The sequence below is a fragment of the Aspergillus flavus genome, chromosome 2, assembly GCF_009017415.1.
Source record: "Aspergillus flavus chromosome 2, complete sequence".
NCBI classification, from domain to species: domain Eukaryota; kingdom Fungi; phylum Ascomycota; class Eurotiomycetes; order Eurotiales; family Aspergillaceae; genus Aspergillus; species Aspergillus flavus.
The window spans coordinates 3915129-3940121 of record NC_092409.1 but is presented as its reverse complement, the minus strand read 5'-3'; the positions used below and the strand labels follow the sequence as shown (position 1 = coordinate 3940121).

The 24993-nt window shown below is 47.6% G+C and overlaps 8 protein-coding genes across 8 annotated transcripts; 4 read left to right on the top strand and 4 right to left on the bottom strand.

Annotated features, from left to right (window-relative positions):
* Positions 1–17: 17 nt before the first annotated feature.
* F9C07_1275568 (serine/threonine protein kinase) lies at positions 18–6480 on the bottom strand. Its single transcript, XM_071507891.1, has 3 exons — positions 5751–6480; positions 2248–5621; positions 18–2153 (listed from the first exon to the last, which is right to left on the bottom strand). The coding sequence occupies exons 2-3, from the start codon at positions 5102–5104 to the stop codon at positions 349–351; spliced, it is 4662 nt and encodes a 1553-aa protein (XP_071363904.1). The 5' UTR covers positions 5105–5621; positions 5751–6480; the 3' UTR covers positions 18–348.
* Positions 6481–6773: 293 nt separating this feature from the next.
* Positions 6774–8736, bottom strand: F9C07_2532 (thiamine pyrophosphate-requiring enzyme; the record flags this gene model as incomplete). The annotated part of the gene is made up of 5 exons (XM_041289914.1): positions 6774–6863; positions 6922–7129; positions 7185–8409; positions 8491–8571; positions 8628–8736. 5 exons carry the CDS (start codon positions 8734–8736, stop codon positions 6774–6776), a joined length of 1713 nt encoding a protein of 570 aa, XP_041143081.1.
* A 636-nt stretch (positions 8737–9372) lies between these two features.
* On the top strand, positions 9373–10858 carry F9C07_2533 (THUMP domain protein). Its single transcript, XM_071510966.1, has 6 exons — positions 9373–9575; positions 9694–9825; positions 9931–10087; positions 10148–10362; positions 10424–10564; positions 10641–10858. Exons 1-6 carry the CDS (start codon positions 9513–9515, stop codon positions 10761–10763), a joined length of 831 nt encoding a protein of 276 aa, XP_071363903.1. The 5' UTR covers positions 9373–9512; the 3' UTR covers positions 10764–10858.
* Positions 10859–13084: 2226 nt separating this feature from the next.
* F9C07_2226089 (uncharacterized protein) lies at positions 13085–14198 on the top strand (the record flags this gene model as incomplete). The annotated part of the gene is made up of 2 exons (XM_071509777.1): positions 13085–14001; positions 14075–14198. The coding sequence occupies 2 exons, from the start codon at positions 13085–13087 to the stop codon at positions 14196–14198; spliced, it is 1041 nt and encodes a 346-aa protein (XP_071363902.1).
* A 690-nt stretch (positions 14199–14888) lies between these two features.
* F9C07_2535 (putative snare-dependent exocytosis protein) lies at positions 14889–18252 on the top strand (the record flags this gene model as incomplete). Its single annotated transcript, XM_041289924.1, has 7 exons — positions 14889–14975; positions 15028–15367; positions 15425–17005; positions 17066–17621; positions 17681–17802; positions 17886–18173; positions 18227–18252. The coding sequence occupies 7 exons, from the start codon at positions 14889–14891 to the stop codon at positions 18250–18252; spliced, it is 3000 nt and encodes a 999-aa protein (XP_041143078.1).
* A 231-nt stretch (positions 18253–18483) lies between these two features.
* On the bottom strand, positions 18484–20404 carry F9C07_2536 (uncharacterized protein; the record flags this gene model as incomplete). The annotated part of the gene is made up of 3 exons (XM_071510967.1): positions 18484–18870; positions 18925–19313; positions 19369–20404. 3 exons carry the CDS (start codon positions 20402–20404, stop codon positions 18484–18486), a joined length of 1812 nt encoding a protein of 603 aa, XP_071363901.1.
* A 718-nt stretch (positions 20405–21122) lies between these two features.
* F9C07_1273112 (uncharacterized protein) lies at positions 21123–22315 on the top strand. Its single transcript, XM_071507888.1, has one exon. The coding sequence runs from the start codon at positions 21610–21612 to the stop codon at positions 22207–22209; it is 600 nt and encodes a 199-aa protein (XP_071363900.1). The 5' UTR covers positions 21123–21609; the 3' UTR covers positions 22210–22315.
* A 1175-nt stretch (positions 22316–23490) lies between these two features.
* F9C07_2277779 (histone chaperone asf1) lies at positions 23491–24968 on the bottom strand. Its single transcript, XM_041289912.2, has 4 exons — positions 24633–24968; positions 24540–24579; positions 24174–24482; positions 23491–24110 (listed from the first exon to the last, which is right to left on the bottom strand). The coding sequence occupies exons 1-4, from the start codon at positions 24739–24741 to the stop codon at positions 23711–23713; spliced, it is 858 nt and encodes a 285-aa protein (XP_041143076.1). The 5' UTR covers positions 24742–24968; the 3' UTR covers positions 23491–23710.
* Positions 24969–24993: the final 25 nt, after the last annotated feature.

Below are 24993 nucleotides of genomic sequence, written 5' to 3'. Positions count from 1 at the left end.
CAGATCACCACTCCAATTAGAGTGGTTTGCCTTGTGGTTCTCGCAAGGATATATACACAACATTGTAAAGAAATACTGAATTGGGTATGATCAGCAAAGAACAGTACAGCCGAAAAAAAGATATATACGCGCTCAATGACGATGCTTCAAATAGAGATAGAATCTAGAGAACATGACGGATCTTTGCGTATAGTTCAGTGTCGAGGAAGTTGTACTTTGGATCTGGTTCGCAGAAAGGATGACGGGTGAGCAGAGTTTCAGCAGTCGGGCGATCGAGTGAATCACTGGTTGAATATTGTCAGTACGATTGTCCATTCATGCAAATGTCAGGGTCACAGTAGGAAGCGCTTACATAGTAAAGCAGTCATACATGAAAGCAAGCGCCGCTGGACTAATGTTCATGGATACATCCTCGGGGATCGGAGGCGCTTGACTTAGGCTTCCAAGCTTGAATATGGCACCAATGGCCTCTTCCCTGCTCCATGGCCGTCGGCCTGCGAACATCTCCAATACTACGCATCCAAGTGACCAAATATCCACCTTGGCGCTGTAGCCCTGGCCTTGAGATTGGATAACTTCTGGCGCCATCCAGAATACTGACCCTTGCATGGAATTTGTCGAGTCATTGCCATAGATGTTGTCTGACTTTTTAGAGATACCGAAATCAGAGATTTTACACGTTCCATCCAAATCCAGAAGGATATTGTCTGCTTTCAAGTCACGATGTAGGATTCCCTGATTATGAAGATAGGCCAGCCCGCTCAGGGTTTGTTGTGTAAGTGATTTAACAACACTTTCCTCGAATTTACCATGTTTGCGGAGACAACTGCCGATGGAGCCACCAGAAATATACTCGAGATAGATTGAGATAGACAACTCTCCCCGCTCACATCCAAGATACTGTACGATGTTGGGATGCTCGAGGTGTTGCATGGTGTCGATCTCCTGATCCATAGCGGCGACCATATCCTTCATCTTATCCTTGTCTTGTCCAGCAATTCTAGGATTGATTTCCACCTGCTTAACAGCCAAAACTTCACCATTATCCGCATTCATGCCCAGATAAACTCGGCCGTATGTGCCTTTGCCAATAAGCTGACCGCGAATGATGCGGAAGGTTGGCTGTCTCTGGGGCACACTTGTAGTAGGGGCATTGTTTTGGGGGATAGGATCGAGTTGGCTGAGTCGGCTTCCTGGCTTAGGGCTGATTTGCATAATCCTTGCTCCAAACATCTTCGTACTTTTACGTCGGAGAATATCGCCAGACTTTTGATTTCCAGTAGAGGATGTCACGCTCCGGTTCCTGCTTGTTTGGTTGGCGCCCCTGGCAACTTCACGAATTGACTTCATTCGGGTAAGTCCGCCGGAGCGGTTGACGTTACGTCGAGCAACGATGTTAGCCTCTTGTGGTTTGATAGTCGGCTCACTCGAGCCTAATGTGGATTCACTAGGATTGGGAGGGGGCTGCGGCCTTTCCTTTTGGCTCAGCTCACTCTCGGCGGCAACTCTGCTCGCTGGTGACGAGGGAGGGGATGCGCCTTGTCCATCTAAATAAGGCGCATCGAGATCAATATTGGGGAAGAAGTCATCCAGGTACTCGATAACGCCTTCCACGGGAGGTCTGCTTGCCCAGATATCGCCTCGGGCGAACGAATCCCTCCGAGGGGGTTTCTCTTCCTCAGGCGAAGCGGTCAAATCGGACAATGACCCCGTTCTAGGGTCTGGATCACCGCTTGAGCTCGCAAAAGTTTCGCGCGTAGCACTAGGTGACCTGAAACTCACAGACAGACCCTTTCTCAACCTGTTTTCGGTGTTTACAGTGAGCGAGGGCTTTGCTGATAACTTTTGGCTAGCTGAAAAACCAGTTGCAGAATCTTTTTCCTTTGTTGGCGATTTGCTATTTGCTAACGGGATTGCGAAAAGGCCATCATCCGAATCATCGTCGTCTGAGTCCTCCTGTGGCATTGGCGAGCGTTGGAAGGAAACGTTGGTTTCCTCGAAGTCAAACTCAGGTCCAAAAGACTTGCGAGACTGTACCGTTGGCCGTGGCTCCTCAGGAACAGCCGTCTTGGCAGGTGACTGGTTGGTGTGTGAGGTTGGAGTCTCTTGGCTGTCCTGTCCCGCAGGCGATTGTGAAGTGCTTTTGGTTTCGTCTAAAACATATGTTAGGTATGACTATTTGCAGGAAGGCAAGTTATGGGTAAAGGGAACATGTGCAATAGCCGGAATTATGTATACCAAGCTTACCTGGGATATTACTTTCGGATGGCGCCTCGATGTTAGCATGGTTATTCGTTCCCGCCTGTGATGTAGACACCGAAGGTGTTGGCGTTCCTATGGCACTGGTCATTCTACCAACACTAGCCAGAACCGCTCCAAGGCCATGGGTCTGAACAGGTTGATGAACGCGGGGGCGATCAGCATCTTTCTTCCTTAAGGAATTAACCTTGGTGAGAGTATGGGATTCATGAGGCGCGGTGGGTGGTTTGCGAAGTGGTACAAGAGGCTCTGCCTTTTTGTCCTCGTAAGGAGATATACGAGGTGAATCGAAATCAATGACTCCTTCTCGTCTATAACCAGTCTCACCATAGGCATCCTTTCTCGGCTGTGGTACCGAGGAGACTTTAGAGATCCGGTAGGCCTTCTGTTTCCTCTCGACCTCCCGCTGGTGTTCCTCATGGCGAGCTAATAGGTCTGCCTTGTCTGGGTCAAGATGTCCAGCGTCCTGGCCACCATCTACTGGGGATGCCGAAAGTGGAGTGTGCGATATATCACGGGCAGGTAGTTTAACAGCAGGGGTCCTTAGCTGTTGTCGTGATGCCACTTGTGGAGAAGTGGGCTTTGCAATCCTGTTCAAAGCCTCGTCATCCAGTGGTTTACGGTGTAGTTGATGTTGCCCACTAGTAGGTGAGGCCGTATGTTTGTCGGGAAATGAGACCCCAAGGCCTGCAACGTGCGGAGAACTGCTCGCACCTGCATACGTATGTGATCCTCGTACAAAGAATTTCAGAGAGCCCAATGAATCCGACTTCGTCTTCCGACAGAGAGTCAGGCTGGGGTCATTCAAGGGTTCATCGTGCTCTGTCTGGCCTGGCTCGGTCAAGAAAATCTGAGCGCCGGTCCAATCAGATAACCCAAGGTTTTGACAGATGGTGGCACGTAGCACCTCCACGGATTCCGTTTCGGTAATATCCACTAAACGATAATTCCATCCATCCAAGGTCGCAAAGGCCCACTTTCTCCCTTTGTGTCCAGATTTTGCTCGTAAGGCGAGCCGATCGTGGTCTGAAATCGACGAGGACGAAGGACGTTCACCCAGCGACATGTCGCTACTGCTGAAATTCGGTTTGGTGTAAGGGAGATGGGAAGCATTCTGGCGCATGTTCACTGGACTAGTGGGGGACTCCAGAAATTGCTCCTCCGGAGACGGGTGGTTAGAATCGCCTGTTCTCGATCTCTTTTTGAAGAAATGCAAAAGGCGGTTGCTATGATCTTTTGAGTAAGATGAGGGATTGTCGCCGCTCAACTGACGGTTGTATGGGTCATAGGGCGATGGACGAGTATTGTCCTGTCGTATCGATTCGTAATATCGCCGGCCTGTGGTCGAGTCTGAACTGTTGCCACGGGAATGCTCGAATCGGACCCCCAGGTCACTTGTGGATGACGATGCGCCCTGATGGGCGAGAGTGGCATGCTGTGTAGCCGGGCTGCCACTCTTGGGGCTGCCCTCGTATGGTCGAGCAGGAGGGAAAAAATGGCCACCATCACTAGAAACAGAGGGGCTCTGTCTTCGGTGGTCACCAGCGATACTGGATAGAGCAGCTCGTGAGATGTCTGACCGAGTCCAATTTGTGCCATCGTTCGAGTTAGGCTCTGATGACAAGTGATCATGGCTAGCAGGAATTGGCGTCGTAAAAGAACGCGTTTGGACGCTTTGCCTCTGGGGATACGCAGGCTGTAGCGTTTTGAGGTTGGGACTATTTGCTGCGGGGCCCGCAGATAAAGGTTCATGTGTAAGCATGGGAGAAGCCTCCAGAACGCCCTCAGGGGCACTGCCCGGTAGTGTCTGCGAGTCACGTTGTTTCGGGATAGGTATCCCCGCATCATACCCCCCATCCTCCTGGATTTGGCGGATTAGCTTGCGCATGCGTTTACCTTCCTCCCGTTCGCGAGTCTGATCCCATCCTGTCCCACTACTTTCGCATTCTTTCGCGAGTTGAGGATATACAACGTTATGCAGCTTACCCAAATTCGGCCGGCCATTTAAACCATGACCTAGTTCAATAAAATCAGCTCCTTGAAGCTCGAGGGCCTTGAAAGTTTCTTGCCAGTCCTTGGAAAACCCATTCTTCGCGAGCCACAGTAAGACCCTTTCGAGCGGCCACTGAGCAGCAGCCTCGCTAGGCGACATGCCACCAGGTAAGGTGTTGCTGCTATTGTGCCGGTGACTTGATGACTTTGTAAGTTCTGTAGTTTGTCCATGGTTCGGTAATTGCTCGTGGGCGCCGTCATTAGCTGCTAGAGCAGAAGGGATGGTGCGAGCGGACGGTGTAGGTGGAATAGTTCCATCTCGTTTGTATGCGGTATCCGGGCTAGGATACTCGTACAATTGGTTCACTTGGGGTCTTTGTCGGTCGCTGTCCATCAGCGTTGCTTGGTTCTCATATGCGGAGAGGGTGTGCGAGTCGAATGCAGGTATCCCAACACCCGGACCGAAAGTGCCCGGTTGCGGGACGTAAGTTGCAGATGTACGGCCCTCACCAGAAGGGATTGACAAAGGTGTTCTGTTGTAGAGTTGTTGGTTCGCGGGGACCAAGGGGGGAGGTGGGGGAGGAGGAAGGTAGCCTTGAGACAGTGCTTGTCTCGCCGCCCAGTTCTGCTGCCATCCAATAGTGTTCTGAGCTTGCACTTGTGGGTTGGTTATCTTCGCGGCACCGTATCCTGTTCCTGGGGGTGGACCGGGAGGTGGTGGGGGAACTACCCCTTGAGTTTGTGTTGGCTGGTACCTCGGAGGGGGAGGAGGCAGTAGTATGTGCGACTGAGAGGCCGGCGCTGAGGGAGGCGGTTGAACCGGAATATACTGTTGCTGCCGCTGACCGTCCATGATATCAATGTTTTGGTGTATACCAATACTATAGGGTACACAAAGTAGTCAATGAAACCCCAAGTATTCTCCGCAGCTGCCTGATCCTCTTCCAGTACACGCTTTCCTGAATCCTGACAAACGTGGTCCCAGAATTTTATGGCATGAAGGTGAAACTCATCATCGGCGCTCAGCACTGTTCCGGTGGAGGAATAGTCTGTAACGTCTTTCGCTGTAGGTGCGCAGATACTCGAGGAACAAGTCTTGCTTTTAGAGGAAGGATGGTATTGGGCAAAAATAAAACATTTCCGTGTTTATCAATCAATGATTGACTCTATGTCCCAAGCAGTACCCAGTGTCTTCAGCCAATTATGCACAAACGGCGTTACAGGCAGTAAGCTGGCGCTGTTGACTTCGAGGTTTACTCTCGATTGCGCGGATGGCGTGGGAAGCAATTCAGAGAACTCCAAAGGTGCGATGGGAATGAGGTGAAGCATTTATTGGCAGGCAAAGGGAAAAAATGATTGTCTTAAAGCGGCTAAGTGTGAATAAGTAAGCGATAGCCTCGAAAAGGTGTGTTAATCAACCCCTGATCGTAGTAGACATGCTAGTCTCATCGCAGGGGGAGGGGGAATCGGAAGGGCCGACGGGGAGAGATAAAACATACCACAGCCACTTAATATTAAACTGCTGGGAGGAGAGCGATAGTTCGTTCCCCGACTGGACCGATGACAGCTGGTCAAATCTTGGCGCCACGAAGAGTTATTATCGTAGCTTCTCAGCTTGGGTCGAAATGCGCTCTCGCAATCACGGTCGGGGTAATCAATCAATCGAGGCCCGGCCGAATGTTTTAACGGGAGAGTTTAATTAATGAGAGAAACGCCAGAGCTTCTTGACGCCAAATCACGTGGTAGATAAGCACCCGTTTTGCTTTCTGTTCTCTCTTTTCTCTCTATCAATCTTAATTTTATCTTATTTTATCTTACTTAAAATTAATCCTTATTCTTTGGCTTTGACCTGCTTTTGTTCCCCCTTTTTGATTCCAGGCCCCAATCCTTCATAAATGCCGCCTTTTCTGAAACAACTTTGATTACTGTTCCTCTTTTCTCCCGCAGAAGAATTTCTCACTATCAGCTAGTCTCGAGTCATTGGAGGATGTGATAGGCAAGAGCTTGAGACATATTGTTCAGTAAATCTCGTTTAGAGACAAACTAGTGATGTTTAGGGTCCATAGCGCATGAGAACACCTCACCAGAACTACTCCTTTTCTCCACTTTTAACTGTTGAACGTTCCTTTCAGCCCTACGGCGGTCCCTTAGTCCAGCTAGCCACATTTTCTTCCCTGAGCAGCACTTGAACAAAGCTTGTTCACCCTCCCACCCGAGAGTCTGGTTATTTCTTTTTCTCTTTTTCTCTCTGTCTCTCTCTCTAAATTAACATTTAATTCATTGTTATTTAATTAAATCTGATTATTGTTTTAACTTAGAAGGTATTGAAAGGAAAGAAGGAGAGGGAAAGCAGATAAAGAACTCATTATAAAACTATCGCAAACGAACAAAATCTCTTAACCACATGTCATGATGGAATTAAAAATGCCCCGTGTGCATGGTGGCATGCTAACTGAAACCGATTTCCCGAGCCGTAAAGAAGGAAAGAGATCTGGTCTATCCTGGAGGATGTCTTGAAGAAATTAAAGGGACTTGTTCCGCTCAGCGGCCGATTCGGCTGTCAATTTCAAACTGGCTGGGCAATCGTCGCGAGGCATGTGGAGCTCAACCAACTGCTTTGGTTAGCACCACTGATACTTTTCCGACAGGGGTAAACGAAATGAAACCTACCTGGAGACAGGGTGCCGAAGCAAATTCTTCATTTGCGAAAAGCTCCCTCAACTCGTCTCGGGTTGTGACCTTGTATCCTTTGTACTTGTCCTTCGCGCCGAATGCCACAGGAATGTTCAAGAAGTCCCAGGGCTGGATGTCATTGTAAACAGCTTCCCATCCATGAATGTACCGTTCGATGGTATATCCTTCGTTGCAAATGACAAAGCTACGTACGATGTTAGTCGGGCATGAGACATGTGTCACCCAAAGGCGATACTTACATGATAGGGTTAAGGTTATTTCTTATCATGGTGCTGACTTCCTGGAGCGTCAGCTGGAAACTTCCGTCACCCACGAAAAGTACAGTCCGTCGGCCCTGCTCTTTTGCGGCCAACGCAGCACCTTGACAAGCTCCAACTGAATAGCCGATACTACCCCAAAGAACCTGACTAATGGCTGTAACACCTGCCGGGAACCGAGTGTCCCAGATACCGAAATTGGCAGTGCCGGTTTCCGTGATAACAACATCCTTTTCTTTCAGCCACTGCCCGACAGTAGGCCAGAGCCATGCGTGGGTAATCGCCTGTTCGGTTGATGCCTTCTCGTTGTCCGGCAGTAGGTTCGACGGCGGCGAGACTGGTCCGACATTGAGATTGCCCATTCTTTGAACAATCTTTTGAAGGACGCCTTTCATGTTGATATCAGGGTATTCGGAGTACCGGACGCGCACGTATGTACTATGGAAGTCAATGGTGTTGAGTTGGCCAATACGGTAAGAGAACCCAGTCGTGTTGAAATCGGACTTGATAGCACCGATGCTCAGAATCAAGTCTGAAGATTCGACTTGCTCACGAACACCTGGGTTTGATCCAGTACCAGCGTAAACACCGCCGTAGTTCTTGTGAGTCTCATCCACTGCTCCTTTACCCATTGGAGCCACGAATGTGGGTAGCCCAGATTTTTCCACGAACTCATGAACTTCATCGAGCACACGATGGCGGATAGCACAAGCATCGACAAGAATAACGGGTTTCTTTGCAGCGTGCAGATACTTGAGAACCACATCCACAACGTAATCTTCTTTTTCGGGATCGTTCGGTGGTAGACTAAGATCGAGAGGGGTATCCAGCCGTTCTCCCTCGATTTTCTTTGTCACCATATCGGTAGGGAGAGAGATATAAACCGGTCGACTACGAATCCAACATTCTCGGATAGCATTATCAATGAGGGTCGCCACTTCGTGAGTTGAGTTCAAACATCCAAGTGTGCAAGAGATGTCGGCACTCATTCTGGTGAAGACGTTGAAGTCGCCGTTGCCCAAGGTGTGGTGGAGGAGCATTCCATCTTTCTGTGATTTCGTATGCGGTTGACCAACAATGTGAACGATAGGCACAAATTCGGAGTATGCACCAGCAATAGCATTGAGCGCCGATAGCTCACCCACACCAAAGGTGGTGACTAAAGCAGACATTCCATTGATTCGAGCGTATCCATCAGCAGCGTATCCTGCATTTGACCACCGTTAGCGATATGCGCCTCTCTTTTACCATACCCAGAATTCCCATTGACCATTCAGTGGAGACATACCGGCATTAAGCTCATTACAGTTTCCTACCCAATGAAGATCGCATTTTGGCAGGTAATCCAAAGCCACCAAGTTGTAGTCCCCTATGCGAATTGATACTGTCAGTAGTTGCGGTACAAGCTGGCGCATTGATGCTTACCAGGAACACCGTGTACTGCACGAACGCCAACCTCACGAAGTCGCCTGAAGAGGTACTCAGCGACATCTATGGGCTTGCGAAGATCCCTTGTAGCGATATCTGTCGCCATTGTAAGGACTCAGTAAGAGGAATGGAAAATGGAAGGTATAGTAGATGATAAGGTTGTTGTTATGGATTGTTGGATACTGAATTCTTCCTGGAAACATGGACAAGGGGGGGGCAGTTATATAGTAGTGAATACAGAATGTCCTGTACAACTCGACGTGCAACAGTAAGACCAGGCCATACGTCATGATAACGTGATGTCATGGGTAGATAGTACAGATAGTACGCCAAAATTACAAGCTTACAATACAGTCAGCCACCGGCTGTCATAGTTAAGGTCGCAATGTAGTTAAGGACGGCGGTAAAAGAAATACAAAGTGTCTAGGCTATGCCCAGGGTGGTTCACGGTGAAGAACACTTGCGACCCAACACAATGGAGAATGGGCCGATGGTTGGAAGATAGTCTATATCGGGATCTACCTGATCACTGCAGGTGTTTTAGAAGTATATCCCTGGTACTTCATGCCGACGAACCCGAGGCTCCGAGTCGCTGGCGTGACAGTCAGCCCACCCCACCCGATACGGATGGGATGATATTCTTCCACTAAACCGAATGTGGACGTCTCGACAGCCCCGCGGCGTTGCCGCCATGCCAATGATAATCGAGAATTTCCAGGGAAGACCGCACAGCGGCGAAACGGCATCAGATACTAGCATATTGATGTGTTTATCTGACCAAACCCGTGCAAACATCCAGCAACCTTAACTTTTTTTTAGAAACTATCCCTGCCGGGAAAAGACGGCACCACTACCTAAATTTGACTCGGACTACATCCGTGAATGGCGGGAACAGGAAAAAGGAGCATGCCGGACAACTCATCTCAGTCCTCCAAAAAAAGAAAGGTTGGCCTACTTTTGCTCTGACTCTCGGCGAGCTCGACCCAATGATCATCCGAATGTTTTCCTTCGTCTTTCCATTGTATTGCCCCAGTAGTCAGGAGATCTAATATGTGTGTTACAGGGAGGCGGTAATTGGCATAAGCATCAAAATGGCAAAGCTGGCATTGAAAGTGGAGATTGGGGAGTTTTTGTAACTTGCGAAATAGGAAAGGAAGGGAAATGTATCTCGGAGGTGCTTGATCTCTTCTCCCAGGTCAGTGCCGCTCTATGAGAGAAACTTTGACCAGGAAGATGTTGTGCTTTGAGGCAATCTTCCGGGCTCTTCAATTGTGCGGCTGACATATGCCCTGTGCACCAGAGCATCGAAACGCCAGACGCGGGGGGTCAAGATGGTGACTCCAGTTCGGAGGACGAGGATGATATCGAAGCCCAAATCAGAAAAGAAGTCGCAGGGCTGAAGCCTAGCTCGGCCAAGCCTCGTCAGTTTCAGGCCATCAGGCTAGACATTCCGTGTGGTTTGTAGATGCTTTTAACCCTATCTAAAGATGACACGACTAGGACTAAATCTTACTTAGTATCGTTTATACGATTCGATAAGTCGATTGATCCCGAGAAGCTCGTCCATCAGATCTGCGTGGACGCGCATGCCAACCCAGACAGGAAGAGAAGCCGATACATCCAACGAATGACGCCTGTCAAATCTATCCGAAAGACCCTCAGTGTTGATTTAGAGGCTTTTGCGCGTGAGATTTTAAAGCCTCACTTTCACTCCGGTGGGGGTCCCAAAAAGGTATGTCACAGCACCCTAAGCTTTATATCTCTAGGCATGTCCTTAAGGCCTGCAAATACAGTTCGCTATCCGGCCTGCGATGAGGAGCAACCAAAAGTTCGACAGAGATAATCTCATCAAAACAATAGCCAGTGTTGTGGGACCTGAGCATTCTGTTGATCTTAAAAATTACGATCTTATTATTCTTGTTGATATTATCAAGGTCTGTTTCACAACAATCAACACTGTCCTCGCGCTCTTCAAAATTCGTTTCCCGCGTGGCTGACCTCTGCATCCAGAACGTGATTGGGATGAGTGTTGCCGGAAGTGACTACGAGAAGCTGAAAAGATACAATCTAGCTGAGCTCTACAAACCAGCACCAAGCTCGCAGGAAGTCGAGCCTAAACCGTCAACTGATTGAATCTCGGTTTGAAACAACTTTCGTAGTGTATGAGATATTTTGGGTTGAGCGGTGAAAATAGTGAATGCAATTTTTTGGATACTTATGAATTGTTATACAATGCATCAGTGCTGTATCACTCTAAACAAGACGAAGAGGGGGGAAGTAATAAAATAACAAAGGCCTACGGGAAAGTAACGAATAGAGCTGGTACTTGAATAGCTAATTAAGCTCCACGACGCTTCGTAAAATAGAACATATACCATGACCCGGTGAACACCTAGGATTGGTAGTAAACCTATGATCATATTGGGTTGGTCATTTCCCTCGTATTTGGAAGGCGAATAAAACTTTAGAGCATCACTTCTTGAACTCTAATGAGGATTATGCCCAGCGAAGATATTTCCATAACCATGGTAGTAAGTCAATAACAATATACTGTCAGTATTGGATCTTGGAATTATATACTACTAGCTAACCATTTTTCATAGAAAACATCCCCGATAGCTTTATCCCCTAAGAAGAATTATGGGATTTAGTTACTTGTAGAGACACGCTACTATATATTGTTCTTTAGAGAATACGTGTTTGGGCACTTGGAGGGTTGACATCAAAATACCTGCCACTCAAAAGCTCATGACAATAGCCAAGAGCTCCCTGGGTAAGAAGACGGAGGTTCAGATAGAATGTGGCTGAGGTTGGCATGGAAGGCGTTGCGGTGGGCGTTTCAATGTAAGATCTGATTAGTGCAGCTTAGACAGAATAGGAAGGCGCCATAAACTCAGTTAGCCCGGGCGACTTACCCGACAGGTAGTATTCCCACTTTCGGCAAAGTTGGACGATGTTGAACCTGCTAGTTTACCCTGGAAACAAGCTGGTGTTCTATGTATGTACAATGTACATACATACATTGTGGTAAGCGAAAGATAGACTTTACCCATTATATAGTACCCTTATGAGACCCACGTATCCGCCCAACAGAGATGCCTACAGTTTGAGAAAATGATTGCACAACGGAAAGGCCCTCTTTTCGTTCCTTTCCTCTTCTTTACCCAAAATAGCAGTTATACTCGAGTCCATGTGATTCGTTTGGTCTGGTCGTCTTGGATGGGGAGGCCCACTCGGAAGCAGGGTGGAACAACTCGAATACTCTCGATTTCAAATAACCAAACCTTAGGCGAAAGGTACCATTGTTGGACCATTTGACGGTCCTCTACACGTGCTTGAACACGTGCTTCCCTCTCCTCAAAGGGCGATAGATCAACCTGGGTACCTTGAAATTGTACAGGCCAGATCTGTTGTTGCCACGAACTGATAGCTGTTACTCTTTTCAAACTCTCACCCATGACATTAGCAGCTCGTCGTAAGCCCTCGTCATGACATGATTAATATCGAGCATGAAGACCGCAGATTTTGGTGATTTTTTCATAATCCATCAGATGTTTCGAGCCTGTTTCAGTTGGGAGTACTTCCTCGTTAATATGGTCCAATTGGCGGTATACTCCGTAAAGATTTTTCTTTTTTTTTCTTTTTTTTTTTTCTTATATATATATCGCATAATGTTGACTATTCCAGGGAGCCAAGAGTTTCAAAAACCAGCACAAATCAGGTATAGAGAACAGAATTGATGTTTTGGGAAATTAATTTGTGAAATGGAACTGCAAGTGCAGCGATAGATTTTCAAGGCGCACAAGTACTAAGGCGAGACCACTACAGGGGATCAGAAATCCTTAGGACGGGATGCTTTGTTGTCTTCGGCAAGGCGGGCCTCTGATTGGGTCAACTGCATCGCGCCTTTCTAAGAGCGGGAGCCTTAGGCGAAAGCCCCAGTTCTTAATGTCACTCACTCTATTGACTTCATCAGTGCTCCGCCTATCTCCGCGCAACCTAGTCGGCTCATTCCTCCGTCTAATCGGTCAGGGGGCCACGTTCGCTTGACTCGCAACTCTTTGACTACAATGTCATTGAATCCAATTTTGTGGTTCGCTTTAGCGATTGCGGGAGAGAGCCAGTGGGTGATGTGCCGGGGCCCGGTGGTGGAATGGTCTGGTAAATTGAGACCGTAGCGTCTCATACAGCCCAACTGCAGAATACATAGACGAACGGACGAACGAAGTACGTAGGAGTCCATGATGTGGATCCTCGTTTAGACGATCCAATTTAACACTTCTGATAACATGTTAGCCTTCGCTTCGTTACGCTGTAGGGTGGTATTCCAGGATTTATGTCTGAACCATGTTTTTTTTTCTTTAACCCTCCACGTCCCATCATATGTTGGTTTCTCTTTTCTACAAAGCTCGGTCATAAGTGGGTTCGCTCTAGTTTTCATATAACTTTTCATAATGAGCAAACCTGTATCGATCATTGCCGACAGTCTACCCTTCAAGCCAGAACGATATATTATGTCTCCTTCCTTTAGTAACCATTACTCTCGCGGTGTCGAAGTATCTGAGAAACTGTGTACAATTGTTCAGCGGATATTCACTTCTGCTGTCCATATTAGCAACATTTCTCCCCTCGATGGCCATCTCCATCCACTTTGCCTCATATCACTATCCAACGGAGCCCATGTACTTTTGAAGTGTACGCCGACGCCGATGACACCGTTGCTACGGCGAGAGCAATTCATACTTGATACAGAAGCCCGTGCACTCGCTTTACTCAAAGAGAGCGGGATTCCTGACATTCCACAAATCTTCTATTACAACTCTCGAGGTAATTTGCGCGATTCCGCCTTTTTGATGCGGCATTATGTGACCGGAGCTACACTACATGAAATGAAACCCTGGCTCACTCCCCAGAATCGAAAGGATATTGACCGGCGATTGGGAGTCTTGGCTCAAAAGATTGGGCAACATGTGTCTGACTCCTTCGGGACTTTGGAACAGGTGGCCAGCGGCGCTGGAAGACGATCTTGGCGAGAGGCCTTTGTTATCCTCTTTGAAAGCATTCTCCGTGACTCGGAGGACGTCTTTGTCAACCTGCCTTATGCTGAGATAAGGCACCAGCTTAGTCGGTTATCACCAGCACTTGAAGAAATCACTTCACCACAGTTAGTCGTAATTGACTTTGGTCACCCTACGCAAGTACTAGTGGATCCAGAATCCAAAAAATTATCTGGTGTTGTGGACTTGGGCAAAACGCTATGGGGTGACATCTACATGGCTGAAATGTTTGAAGAGCCATCGTCTTCTATGCTGGACGGCTTTGGACAATCGCGAATTGTAGGAAGCGAGATGGAAAGAATACGACAGCTTTTGTATGTGCTTCTGTCCTGAAACGAGTTTGACATATGTGACGCTGACTTATTCTTTGTGACCATTTTCCCCCAGATATGCTTGCTATCGGTCCGTTGAAAGAGTCACTGTGCAATACTATCGGAATCGAGATATGATTGCGGAAAATGATGCGAGGAGGCGGTTGACGACGATACTGAACAAGATGGCCGCTATTTAGAGGGATGAACCGGGTTCTCGGACCTACAAAGAGGGAGCTATCTCAGGGGGTTGCACAATACTGGCGTTTAGGTGTCTTTGATTACAAGCTATGGGATTTCTAACGGGATGGGAGCATAGACCTAATAAAGCTAATTTGGACTGGTAAGCGTGTGTCGCAGTAGGACAGTACCGACTCAATGAGAAGTACACCCTTGGGGCTCAGTCGATTGTTGCTGCCTAGCAGATCTGGCGATCATTGCATTACTCAGATTATGGAGTATGTAGTACAATTCCTTGGCTAGGTAGGTCTACTCGATGATTTACACGATAGATTTCCTACTGCTCATATAAATGACAATTTACGATTTGTGTCCCGTTCACCAACCATGAGAAGTAAGTCCCAGATTTAGTATTATTTTTTTTTGGTGTGTTTTATTGTTGTTTGTCATTTGGCATGGATATACTTCCTAGTACTACCCGTACATTGATTTCCAAAGGGAGGTCGTAATTTATAGGGCCGAAAAGAAACCCAATTAAAGGGCGGGGCTGATCGGCTGCCCTGCAACAGATTCCGCGGGATGACGCTTCAAAGCTCAGATGTGGGGTCTCCGCTCCGCACCCCTTCGACACCGCGAAACACAGCTCATCTTTCTCTTTTCTCCCCTCCACATCCTTCTTACCTCTCGGTAGAGCTTTACACTTGCCGGAAATGGCGCATTTCCTGAGAGGAAAGCAAGCTGGTATCCAAAAGGACCTGTCCGACGGCTTGTCGCCGGACTTGTTCGCCCTCGATGATGTATGTCTTGGCACCCAAGGCAACATTTTTCCGGTTGCTCACTTGTTCGCAGTTCGCTCGATATGGCATAAATTCTCAGATCAGCGCGATCGCCTACGATCCCGTTCAATCTCTTATTGCCGTTGGCACCAGTGATACTCAGTTTGGCAGCGGTCAGATCTATGTGTTCGGCCAGCGTCGGGTATCCGTTGTTTTTTCACTGCCCCGGAAGGCGTCGGCCAAGTTCCTACAATTTTGTGCGGACAAGCTTGTCAGCGTTGATTCGAAAAGTGAAATTTGTGTTTTCTCCCTCGAGACACGACAGACGCTCTTCTCTTATGCCCCTCCTAACCATGTCAGCGCCTTGTTGACCGATCCTAGCCTCGACTATGCCTTCATTGGCCTGCAGAATGGTATCTGGACAATGCTTCCGCAACGGTAACTGGTAGTGCACTAACTGGTTTCTGTAGGTGATATCATTGCATATGATCTCGATCGTGAAACTTTAACTCCTTTTAAAGTTCCCAATCTCTGGGCCCAGCGTAATCCGCGAGCGCGCTTTTGCCCTGTCATCGCACTCTCCTTTTCACCTCGCGATATTGGAAAGATCCTAGTGGGCTATCCTGAGGGAGCTGTGACATTCTCGTTTAAGCAGAACTTAGCACAGAAGTACTTCGAGTATGAAGTTCCTCCGGGTGCATTGGGTGGGAATTGCGATGTTCCATCCCAGGAGCCGCGCAGACCAAGACTGACTAAGGCCGTTTGGCACCCTAACGGAATTTTCGTATTGACAGTGCATGATGATAATAGTTTGGTCCTTTGGGACTCTAAAGATGGTCGCAAGATAGCGGCTAGGTCAATCACAACCCCCAATATTGACCAGCCAGGTGCTAGTCGTGAGAGACCACTGTCAGCAGGGAGCGCTGTTGGGCTCAGGGACCCCATTACTCATATTGCGTGGTGTGTTAAAGGAAATGGGGATGATAGTGGACTTTTAATAGCTGGTGGTAAGCCGAAAGCTGAGGCCAACAAAGGACTTACTTTCATCGATCTGGGGCCGACTCCAAACTATCAAACATCCTCTTGGGCCATGATATCGAATTATTTCGAATCTCCAAAACAAATAACAGATCTCTCCACGCCTCCAGGCGCAGAAGTCGTTGATTTCTGCCTTATTCCTCGCGCCTCACCCTACTATGCTGGTGGACATGATCCGATTGCCTTGATCGCTGTTCTTTCTTCGGGAGAGCTGATAACTTTGAGCTTCCCTAGTGGTCATCCAATTACCCCCACCAATATGATCCACCCTTCTCTTTCATTTGTTCACCCCTTCGTAAACAAGATGACCCTTACGCCAGTCGATCGTTCAGCTTGGCTTGGCCTCAGGGAACGGAGGTCGCAAGGGCCAAAGTTCCTACTAGGCGGTGCGGAAGGGAAGAAGGTCCTCAAGCGCTTTGAAGATCGTAATGTGATCACAACCGCTCATGCTGATGGCACAATTCGTCTCTGGGATGTAGGCCATGATGATGAGATCGAGAACGGGGATGTCATCCAGGTGGATTTGGCGCGTGCCGTTGGCCGTGTTAGTAATGTTGAAGTTACTGAAATGGCCCTAAGTGGGTCAACAGGTGAGCTGTCGGTTGGCCTCAGGAGTGGTGAGGTCGTGATATTCCGTTGGGGCAGCAATGGAAGTTTTGGCCACGAAGAGCCCGCCGGCGCTAACGAAGGACCGGGGAAGTTGACTAAGGTCGCTCACAGGACTGATCCTGGGTTGAAGCAGGGACTTCTTCCCCTTACCCTTTTGGATATGCAACAAGGATCAGTCACTGCGCTGAAACATAGCCAAGTTGGATTTGTCGCTGCTGGCTTCGAAGGTGGCAGTCTGGTGATCATCGACTTGCGCGGACCAGCTGTGATTCATACAGCGCGATTGTCCGAACTCACAAAACCTAGCAAGCGGAGCAGTTTCTTGAGACACCGATCGTCTGATGATGCCCCACCAGAATGGCCAACAAGCATTGAATTTGGTGTATTGACTTTGGAGGGCGAAGGTAGGAGAGATAGCGAGGTCTTGAGATATGCAGAATTATGCTGATCCATAATTTTTACAGATTATTCGAGCATTTGCTGCTTTGTAGGCACCAATCGGGGAAATTTTGCAACCTTTAAGATCCTTCCAACGGATAACGGGGGTTATACGGCTTCGTTTGCTGGAGCAACTTTGCTGGATGATAAGGTCATAAGCATCATTCCTATTAATGCCGAGACCGGTGACCTTGCCTTAGCTACTCCGAACGCGGTTGGAGGTTTAAGAAATGGAGTTCAGGTTCACGGTGTCGTTGTTGCTGTAACCGTTTCTGGCTGCAGGATATTCAAACCTGCAACTTCTAAGGGCGCACATAAATCGTGGGAAGATTATTTGTGCGACTCTGCTGCAGTGGTCAAGGTCGAGGGTCGAGGTTACAGCCTTGTTGGGCTCTTTGGTGATGGCAACGTGCGGGCTTTCTCTATCCCAGGCCTCAAAGAGATGGGCTGCAAGGAAATAAATTACATGGCTGATATGAAACGCCTCTCGGAATCCACAATTTGTTCTAATGGAACAGTTCTTACCTGGACAGGGCCTTCCGAAGTCGGATTGTTTAACGTTTGGGGAGCTGGAACTGGGCTGTATGTGCACATTCTCAACATACTGTCTGAGATCGATAACTCACTAATAACAATTGCAGGCGACATTCCGAAGACCAGCTCTATAATATACAGGCAGCCATCCCGCCACGCCCTACAATTACCAACATGCAATGGATCTCCGGCACCCAATATATCTCTCCTGCTGACATGGACATTCTCAGTTCGTACACCCGCTCCCACTTGTCTAGGTTTCCCTGCTACGTTTGTCCAAGGAGTGTTTTACTGACGATGGTGCTCGGATAGTTGGAGGCCCGGATCGTCCGCCTTCTAAAAAGATGCAAGAGCAGATGAAACTTGAAGATCAAGAGCGTCGAAGACTTGCTAGGGAGGGACGAACCATGTCCAACCTGTCCCAGGAGCAAGGCAGCCAAGAAGGATATTGGTCGTACATGCAGCGCCAAGTGCAGCAGCGCACTGAAAATCTGAACCTTGCCGGTGACCAGATGGAACGACTAGAAGAAAACAGCAGTAACTGGGCTCGGGACGTCAATAAGTACGTTCAAAATCAGAAGAAGAAGGCGGTGCTGGGTGGTAAGTTCATGTTGATTTCTTCTTTCGAAATATCGGGCTAATCAAAACAATAGTGTTAGGGTCGAAGTTTGGACTCTAAAATGCTGGTGATTGGTAGACGGCGACTCCATTCTAAACCAGGGGCAATTATGCTAGTTTGATTGATATTGAATATCAAAGGACGGTCTTTGGTTGTTTCGAAAGGCCTAAAGAACTAGAACAAGGACTATCTATACTTGAGCAATGATAATCAGCGAATGAAGGAGAGAAAGAGAGCAACGCCAACACCGATACCTAGTAGCTACACTGCATAGACACGGTCTAAGATAAGTCAATCTTGCTTCAGCCGAATGCCCTTGGCCCCGGTAACCTGTTTGATGTCATCCACCAAGTCGTGTATATGGGTGAAGTAAACGAGGCCACCTCTGACACTGCCACCGGTGCACATCCCAGCAACATCACCGGTACGGGTGAAGAAAAGGGCACCCGAATCGCCGAAATCCGCGACTCTATCCCTGAATCCGGTGATAGTATGCATCCATGTTTCGGAATTGTTTTCTTTGTCATCGAAAACTGCAGTCTTAAGGCCGTTATAGACACCATGAGTTAGCCCCGTTTTGCGACCAATCTTGTACAACCTGTCACCGCAAATCAACTGAAGCTTGCTCTCTGGTATCCCTGCTTCTGCGAATAATGCATTATCCGACAATTCGCTGAGCTACATCTCGACGGTCAGCAAACATTGGTAGTAATATATAGGGCATTTATTTACCTTGTTAGAGCCAATGGCACGACCTCCAGAGGGTCTTACAAGAGCCCAATCTATCTCCGTTATATCCCTTGTGGTTCTTGCACGCAACTCCCAGAAATCAGCAGAAAAGGCTCTTCCGAAGCTGTAGGCCTGCGAATCACGATAGAATTGCAGTATCTCCTTTTGCGCTTCCAGATCGTCCACGTGGGATTTAACTTTTCTCCACTTGCCTTCATCGGCAGGTCTGATGGCATCTCCATCGGCCTTTGCCTGCTCGACATACTGGATGAGATGTAATTTTTTGTGACAAGAAATCGCTTCCTCAACTTCCCGAATTCCGGCTTGAACATCTAGAAGGCTCGGGGAATCGATCTCAGCAAGGCCGTTGTTGTGCTTCCAACCGGCGAACACTGTAGATTGTTAGCATGATACCCCTAGTTTGGGTTTGGATTGCTGTTCACTTACTAGGAAGCTTGCTTTGGTGCTCAGGAGTGAATATACAATGAGCACAAGTAATGCCGACTGGTTCCCAAACTCCAGAGGTCGGGTTCTTCAACTCTAACCAACCACCAAAGGTTCCGTGTTTAGTAGAGTTATGAGCGCTGACACTATCCCCTAGTGTAACAGGCTGCGAGCAATTGTCTATGGAAATATGCTTCCCGTGGTTGATATTGTCCTCCTCATCCCAGCATTGGTCGTATCTTTCAGTGCTGTACGTGTATGGTATGGGATTGTCTTTGCGGATCATAACATCGACGGTGGACAGCTTGAATTCATCTAACACGTTTCTGATACCCTGCTTCACTTCTTGCCATTCCCGACGGCACTTTCTGTAGAGAGTCAAGAAAATCGTAGGCGAGCAGTCTTCTGCTGATGTCTCGTACCCAATGCGGTGACATCCTAGTGATCGGAACCCAGACGTGTCTACTGATGTCAAGATCTTCTCTGCAACAGCCCCCCACAACGGGTATATAGCATCGGTAGGTTTGCAGGGGGAGATTGATGGGCCCATCTCAAGACGCCGGTCGACGATTTCCACAGAGATACTGTCGATACCATTTTCCTGCAAGCTGTGATAGATTTCCCGCGCAGCTTCCAACCATCGGCCTTTCGAGGATACTTCCCACCTAGCGCCGACGCTAAGGGTAGGGATAGGTACCACGAACTTGTTCGGGTAGGCCTTGCGACCAATAAAAGAGATATTTATTATACCAATATTCCACTTCTTACCGATAGCTCGAACGTCATCAAAACAATATCCCTTACACGTAAAGGTGGAACCATCGCGAGCAGTTGTTTTAGGAAATGGATAGGCATATTCTGATATTTCACAAAGGTTGGGTCCACCGGCGCGAAGGTACTCCTCCACGAAGCCATCATCAGATGTGGTGTCCCCGACTAGAGGTCTTTCTGGGGCAGCCCTTGATGTGGAGCTGCGTCTGGGGGGCTCCATTCGGATCGGGTACTGGCAGGTTGAGGTTACTTCAAAAGTCAGCGCCATTGTGGGGTTTGGGTGTAAAGCAGATTGCAACTTGTAAATTGAGGAGCTGTACTTGTCCCTACATTTGCCAGTGGAAAGCCCTCTATAAAAGGGAAACTGCTCACCTGTAGAATCAGATAGTTGAAGACTGAACTGAGGGCAAAAGTTTGCTCTGTGCGTGATGAATCTGCTCGGGTTGAAACTACTTGATGTGTGTTTGTTCATAGGCAGTAGGTATCTGGGTCTCGTCATTCTTTATGTAAACAAATGTGCACATCGTTGTGTGGTTTGTTCTTGCTATACATAGAAAGCAGGAGCTAGCGGTGCATACTCTTTCAAGTTGATTTCCATTTAGCACAAAGAGAGTATCTTAACAGAGGAGAATATAATCGTCCTCTCTTTCTACTACAGTTAATGAAGGCCTACATGAATCCAATTTGAAGAGCTCCAGCAATATTACTGGTAGATATATTACTAGGCCCCGAGGACTTACCACTATGTAAGGTAATTCATATGCTATTTAAATCTCTGTGCACCGTTTTTAGCTTTTCATGTCAGCCTAGGAATGGCCTTTTTTTTTTCTCTCTCTTATTCGTGTTAAACCGTGCAACAAAGCCTCCCTTTGTCCATGATGAACCACTTCACCTCAGACTGTATAAAGGAGAAAGTGATATAGAAATATCAAAGACTAGGGCGTGCACTTCAATGACCTCCAAAGAACAGATACTAGTTCTTACGCGTATTCGGTGAAGAAAACGAAGCATAAAGGTAAATGAGACCGAGCTATTCAAGAAAAAGAAGATAGGTCGGGAAGGTAAGGAGGAAGAAGAATGGAAAGAATCCCTGCTATCAAGGCCGGTAGCGCAGCTCTGTACATTACTAGATATCATCTATAGACCTTCCCCCGAGTCCTGATCGACAGGCTTCCTACCCTGTACAGGTAGATCCGTAACTTACCAGTGTCATCATTCTATCGACTTGACTAAACTGCTCTCAGTATAAAATCGCATTCCACATTCTCCAAAACTGTGTGATGTTGATGAAGATCACCATTTTATGTCGGCAGCTGCACGGCTGTGAAGAAAAAGCGGTCTCATTGAATCAATCGGAATAGAATAACGATAATATATATCTGCCTCTCTATTCTATACGTTACGTGTTGAGTGGACACGTAAGGCTAATAGGCATATCTCCTGTGTGTTACTTTCTGTGTGAGTAAGAAAAACATGAGAAAATCAAGCCTTTTGCTCCTTAGGCCCTTCTCTCGTGGTCTCGTTCCTGATCAGGCAAGCCTGCCATACTTTTACCGTCAAAAACCCCGTGCAGTCTCCCCAACTACATTCAAATCAATTCTTTCGACCATGAATCCGACTGGTGTCTTATACGAGCCTATTGAAGAGGTTGAGAGAATGGAATATTACTGGGCTGGGGGCTATCACCTGGTAGCAATTGGGGATCGTTTCCACAATCGCTACCGGGTAGTCCATAAGCTCGGCCATGGTACATACTCAACAATTTGGTTGGCCCGAGATGAGAGGTCCCATAGATATGTCACAGTCAAAATCTGTACTGCTGATTCGAACTCCCTCGAGATTGATGTACTGGACAAACTGTCTAAACCCCAACAATTACTAGACTTGGGCAGAACGATGATCCCTTCAATCTTTGATAGATTTAATATTCAAGGCCCTAATGGCAACCATCTCTGCTTGGTGACTAATCCAGCAAGAATGAGCCTTTCTGATGCGAAGAATGGATCATGGATCAGTCTTGTTCAGCTTGAGGTGGCCCGAGCGCTAACGGTGCAGCTCATGATTGCGATTTAGTATATTCGTTTTGTCAACCGTGTATTTCAGAGCCGTATACCTAAAACACCATGTTAAATGCTATATTCTACAGCCCAGCATCTCAACAACAAGAGCGTATTAAGGTATCCATAGTGAACTAACGTTCTCAAGAATAGTATTCTCCTATTTCCAGTAAAAAGCAGACATCAAGGCTGTCTCACCAGTGCCATCGCGAATTCCGAGCAGACGTCGAGTTCTTGACACCAGCCATTCAGTGATAATCTAATTTCCCCGAGCTACTGCAATGTGGAGAAATGATAGGCCCTCGTACCTAACGAGTAGATCGATAGGTGACGAGGGTCTGAAATGTAGGTCTAAAACGTAGATCTAAATAATCCATTTTGTTAAGACGTAGAAGAGCTTGTATCTTGCAAGAGCTGGCTTGGGTCTGTTCAAATCACTCTGGCATGTACAACCAAAAACATATAGATCTTTCTAGTTCAGTTTTCTCGCGACAAGAATGCAAAGTTCGATTGGATGTCGAAGAAAATCCAGAGAGATAGACATTATCAACTGGGATCACCTCAAGATGCTCTGAGACTGACAAATTCAGTATACGTGACTGCATATCATTTGAACCATCAGGCATCTGTCATTTTATGCCCAACTGTCAGAACTCCTTGGTATACGCTTCTGGGCGCATGGAGTTTCCCAACTCACAGGCACATGTAAGGGTTATAATAGATCACATGATCTCGTGGAGATATACAAGGTACAACGGGCATTTGAAGGGTTTAGGTTTTGTGACTAATATGCCTATTTCTCTTTTTCTTTAATGCTTATATTGCAAGAGAATAATACAGATCCCGCTGGGTTGAGCTTACCCTCGTGTGTATTATCCAGGTAGGTTTAGTCTAAGAAGTTGAGTCGATCTATGGTTTATGGGGATGACTTAATGCACCTTATCCCGAAAGGCCACGTGAACGCGAGCTGAACAGTATGATTCCTTGTTCAGCTAGCGTTGTCCAAGTGGTCGGATTTCGAGGAGTTGCGCTGCTGGGTGGGCGGACACTTGCGGCCCCAACTAGAGTGGGAAAAAGAGCGGTTAGTGCTCTGATCGGGCTCTCACCGTCTCCATGGGGATGACAGATCCTGATTTTGGGACGCCATGATTGCTTATCCCCCATCCGCCTTGCATTTACCTGCTAGGGATGGACTGGCAACAATGCCAGGAGTTTAGTTGGTAGGTGGGTAGTGATCCCTGTAATCCCGGCTACATACCCTAACTTGTTCCTTACGTTCATAGCTATAAGCGGAAGAGTGAAGACAGTTTCGAAGCCTAGCAACTATTCATTCGTTAGATTATGTTGGTTCTATATCATAAACTAGATGCAGTGATTTTGTAAAACGATAGTAGGGCTGGTAGGGTTGTCATCATAACGTTGCAACTGAATCATAAAATCATGGAAAACAAAATAGTTAGAATAATGGTCAAGAAGTGAGAGGATGATCTCAATGCGTATTTCAAGAGATGTTCAACCTAGTGAACCATGACCTCTGGCTGGTGAGAATGCTGATTTGTAGAATCAGCCTTGGGGCCATCGTCTTTCTGTTCGGAGTCGTCACCCATCTCGACGTCCTCATCGCCATCACCAGCCTCTTCTTCGTCGAGATCCTCCTCATCGTCGTCGCTTTCATCTTCAATATCTTCACTTTCAGCGTCAGAAATATCTTCTTCTTCTTCCTCCTTGATGGCGGGCTCGGCGCCCTCCATCTCATGATCTTCACTCTTTACATCTCTCTCTGCATCCGCAAGTTCTCTTACTAGGGCGGCTTCAAGCTCCGCCTCTTCAGCACCGTAGGCAGCACTGTCATCTTCCAGAATATCAGCTTCTGGCTGATCCGGGGGATATTCGGCGGGTGCAGATTCTTCCGAGTCCCTGAGGGAAGAAATAAATATTAGCCACAATCAATACTTGTATGAAGAGCACCAAGCACTGTACCATTTGATTGCGAATCTAGTCACTCTTGGCTTCTCCGCAAGGATGTTTCGACGGATCCGCTCGATGATTGGCTTTGCAGGAGGCTCTGCGCTGAGATCCTCCGAGTCGTATTCATTGTTCACGTAGTAACCAACACGGACGAATTCTCTACCATCGTAGCTACAGGTGAGAAGAATGACAGTGACGCCAAGAATTTCGGACGTGGGAATCCGCTTAAGGTCCGGTGCTTCGGCTTCAAAAATGAACTTGTTGACGCCAACAGGGATGGGACCGACGAAAAGCGAGTCAAGCTCTTGGTCATATTCGGACCTATTCGAGTCAGTTAGCAACAGATCTGTCGGCAGTGCCGTCCCGAGCCTCGCTTACGATGTCGCCGAACCGACGTAGGTGAGTTTCCATTCCAAGTCTAGCACCTGGTTAGCCAAGTATTGCTGCGGGGGACGATGGTCCATGTAATACCTTTTTGCAGCTGCTCAAGACATTCAAAAGTGATTTCGAATTGATAGGGAGCGAGGAAAGGGGCGGGGTTGTTCTGGATCTTAACCCCAAGGAGAGAAACAACGGACATGGCGGTAAACGGCTGGCTTTAATTGTAGGGTGGTTGTGAAGAAGGTTGGATGGAAATTTTGCGCGGGATGGAAGAAGTGGTAAATAAGAGAGTAGAAGACACTTATAGTTTCCTGAAACAATGTCGAAGTCAAACGAGGAAGAAGGGGGGAGGGAGGATGGAGAAACTGGAGACTTCAATCGAGGGGAGGGACGCAGCGAGCAAGTACTAACTAATTAAACCAATTCGACCCTAAAAGAAGGATCGACGACG

What these genes read in the sequence shown, in the direction of transcription:
- F9C07_1275568 (XM_071507891.1), bottom strand. Translation starts at nt 5,104, where the DNA reads ATGGACGGTCAGCGGCAGCAACAGTATATTCCGGTTCAACCGCCTCCC. An exon ending in ATCCGAAAGTAATATCCCAG is followed by an intron (nt 2,154 to 2,247) that starts GTAAGCTTGGTA and finishes CATATGTTTTAG; the next exon opens with ACGAAACCAAAAGCACTTCA.
- F9C07_2533 (XM_071510966.1), top strand. Translation starts at nt 9,513, where the DNA reads ATGGCGGGAACAGGAAAAAGGAGCATGCCGGACAACTCATCTCAGTCC. An exon ending in TGCTTGATCTCTTCTCCCAG is followed by an intron (nt 9,826 to 9,930) that starts GTCAGTGCCGCT and finishes CCTGTGCACCAG; the next exon opens with AGCATCGAAACGCCAGACGC. An exon ending in CAGGCTAGACATTCCGTGTG is followed by an intron (nt 10,088 to 10,147) that starts GTTTGTAGATGC and finishes AATCTTACTTAG; the next exon opens with TATCGTTTATACGATTCGAT.
- F9C07_1273112 (XM_071507888.1), top strand. Translation starts at nt 21,610, where the DNA reads ATGAGAAAATCAAGCCTTTTGCTCCTTAGGCCCTTCTCTCGTGGTCTC.
- F9C07_2277779 (XM_041289912.2), bottom strand. Translation starts at nt 24,741, where the DNA reads ATGTCCGTTGTTTCTCTCCTTGGGGTTAAGATCCAGAACAACCCCGCC. An exon ending in TCTTGAGCAGCTGCAAAAAG is followed by an intron (nt 24,580 to 24,632) that starts GTATTACATGGA and finishes ACCAGGTGCTAG; the next exon opens with ACTTGGAATGGAAACTCACC. An exon ending in TACGTCGGTTCGGCGACATC is followed by an intron (nt 24,483 to 24,539) that starts GTAAGCGAGGCT and finishes TGACTCGAATAG; the next exon opens with GTCCGAATATGACCAAGAGC.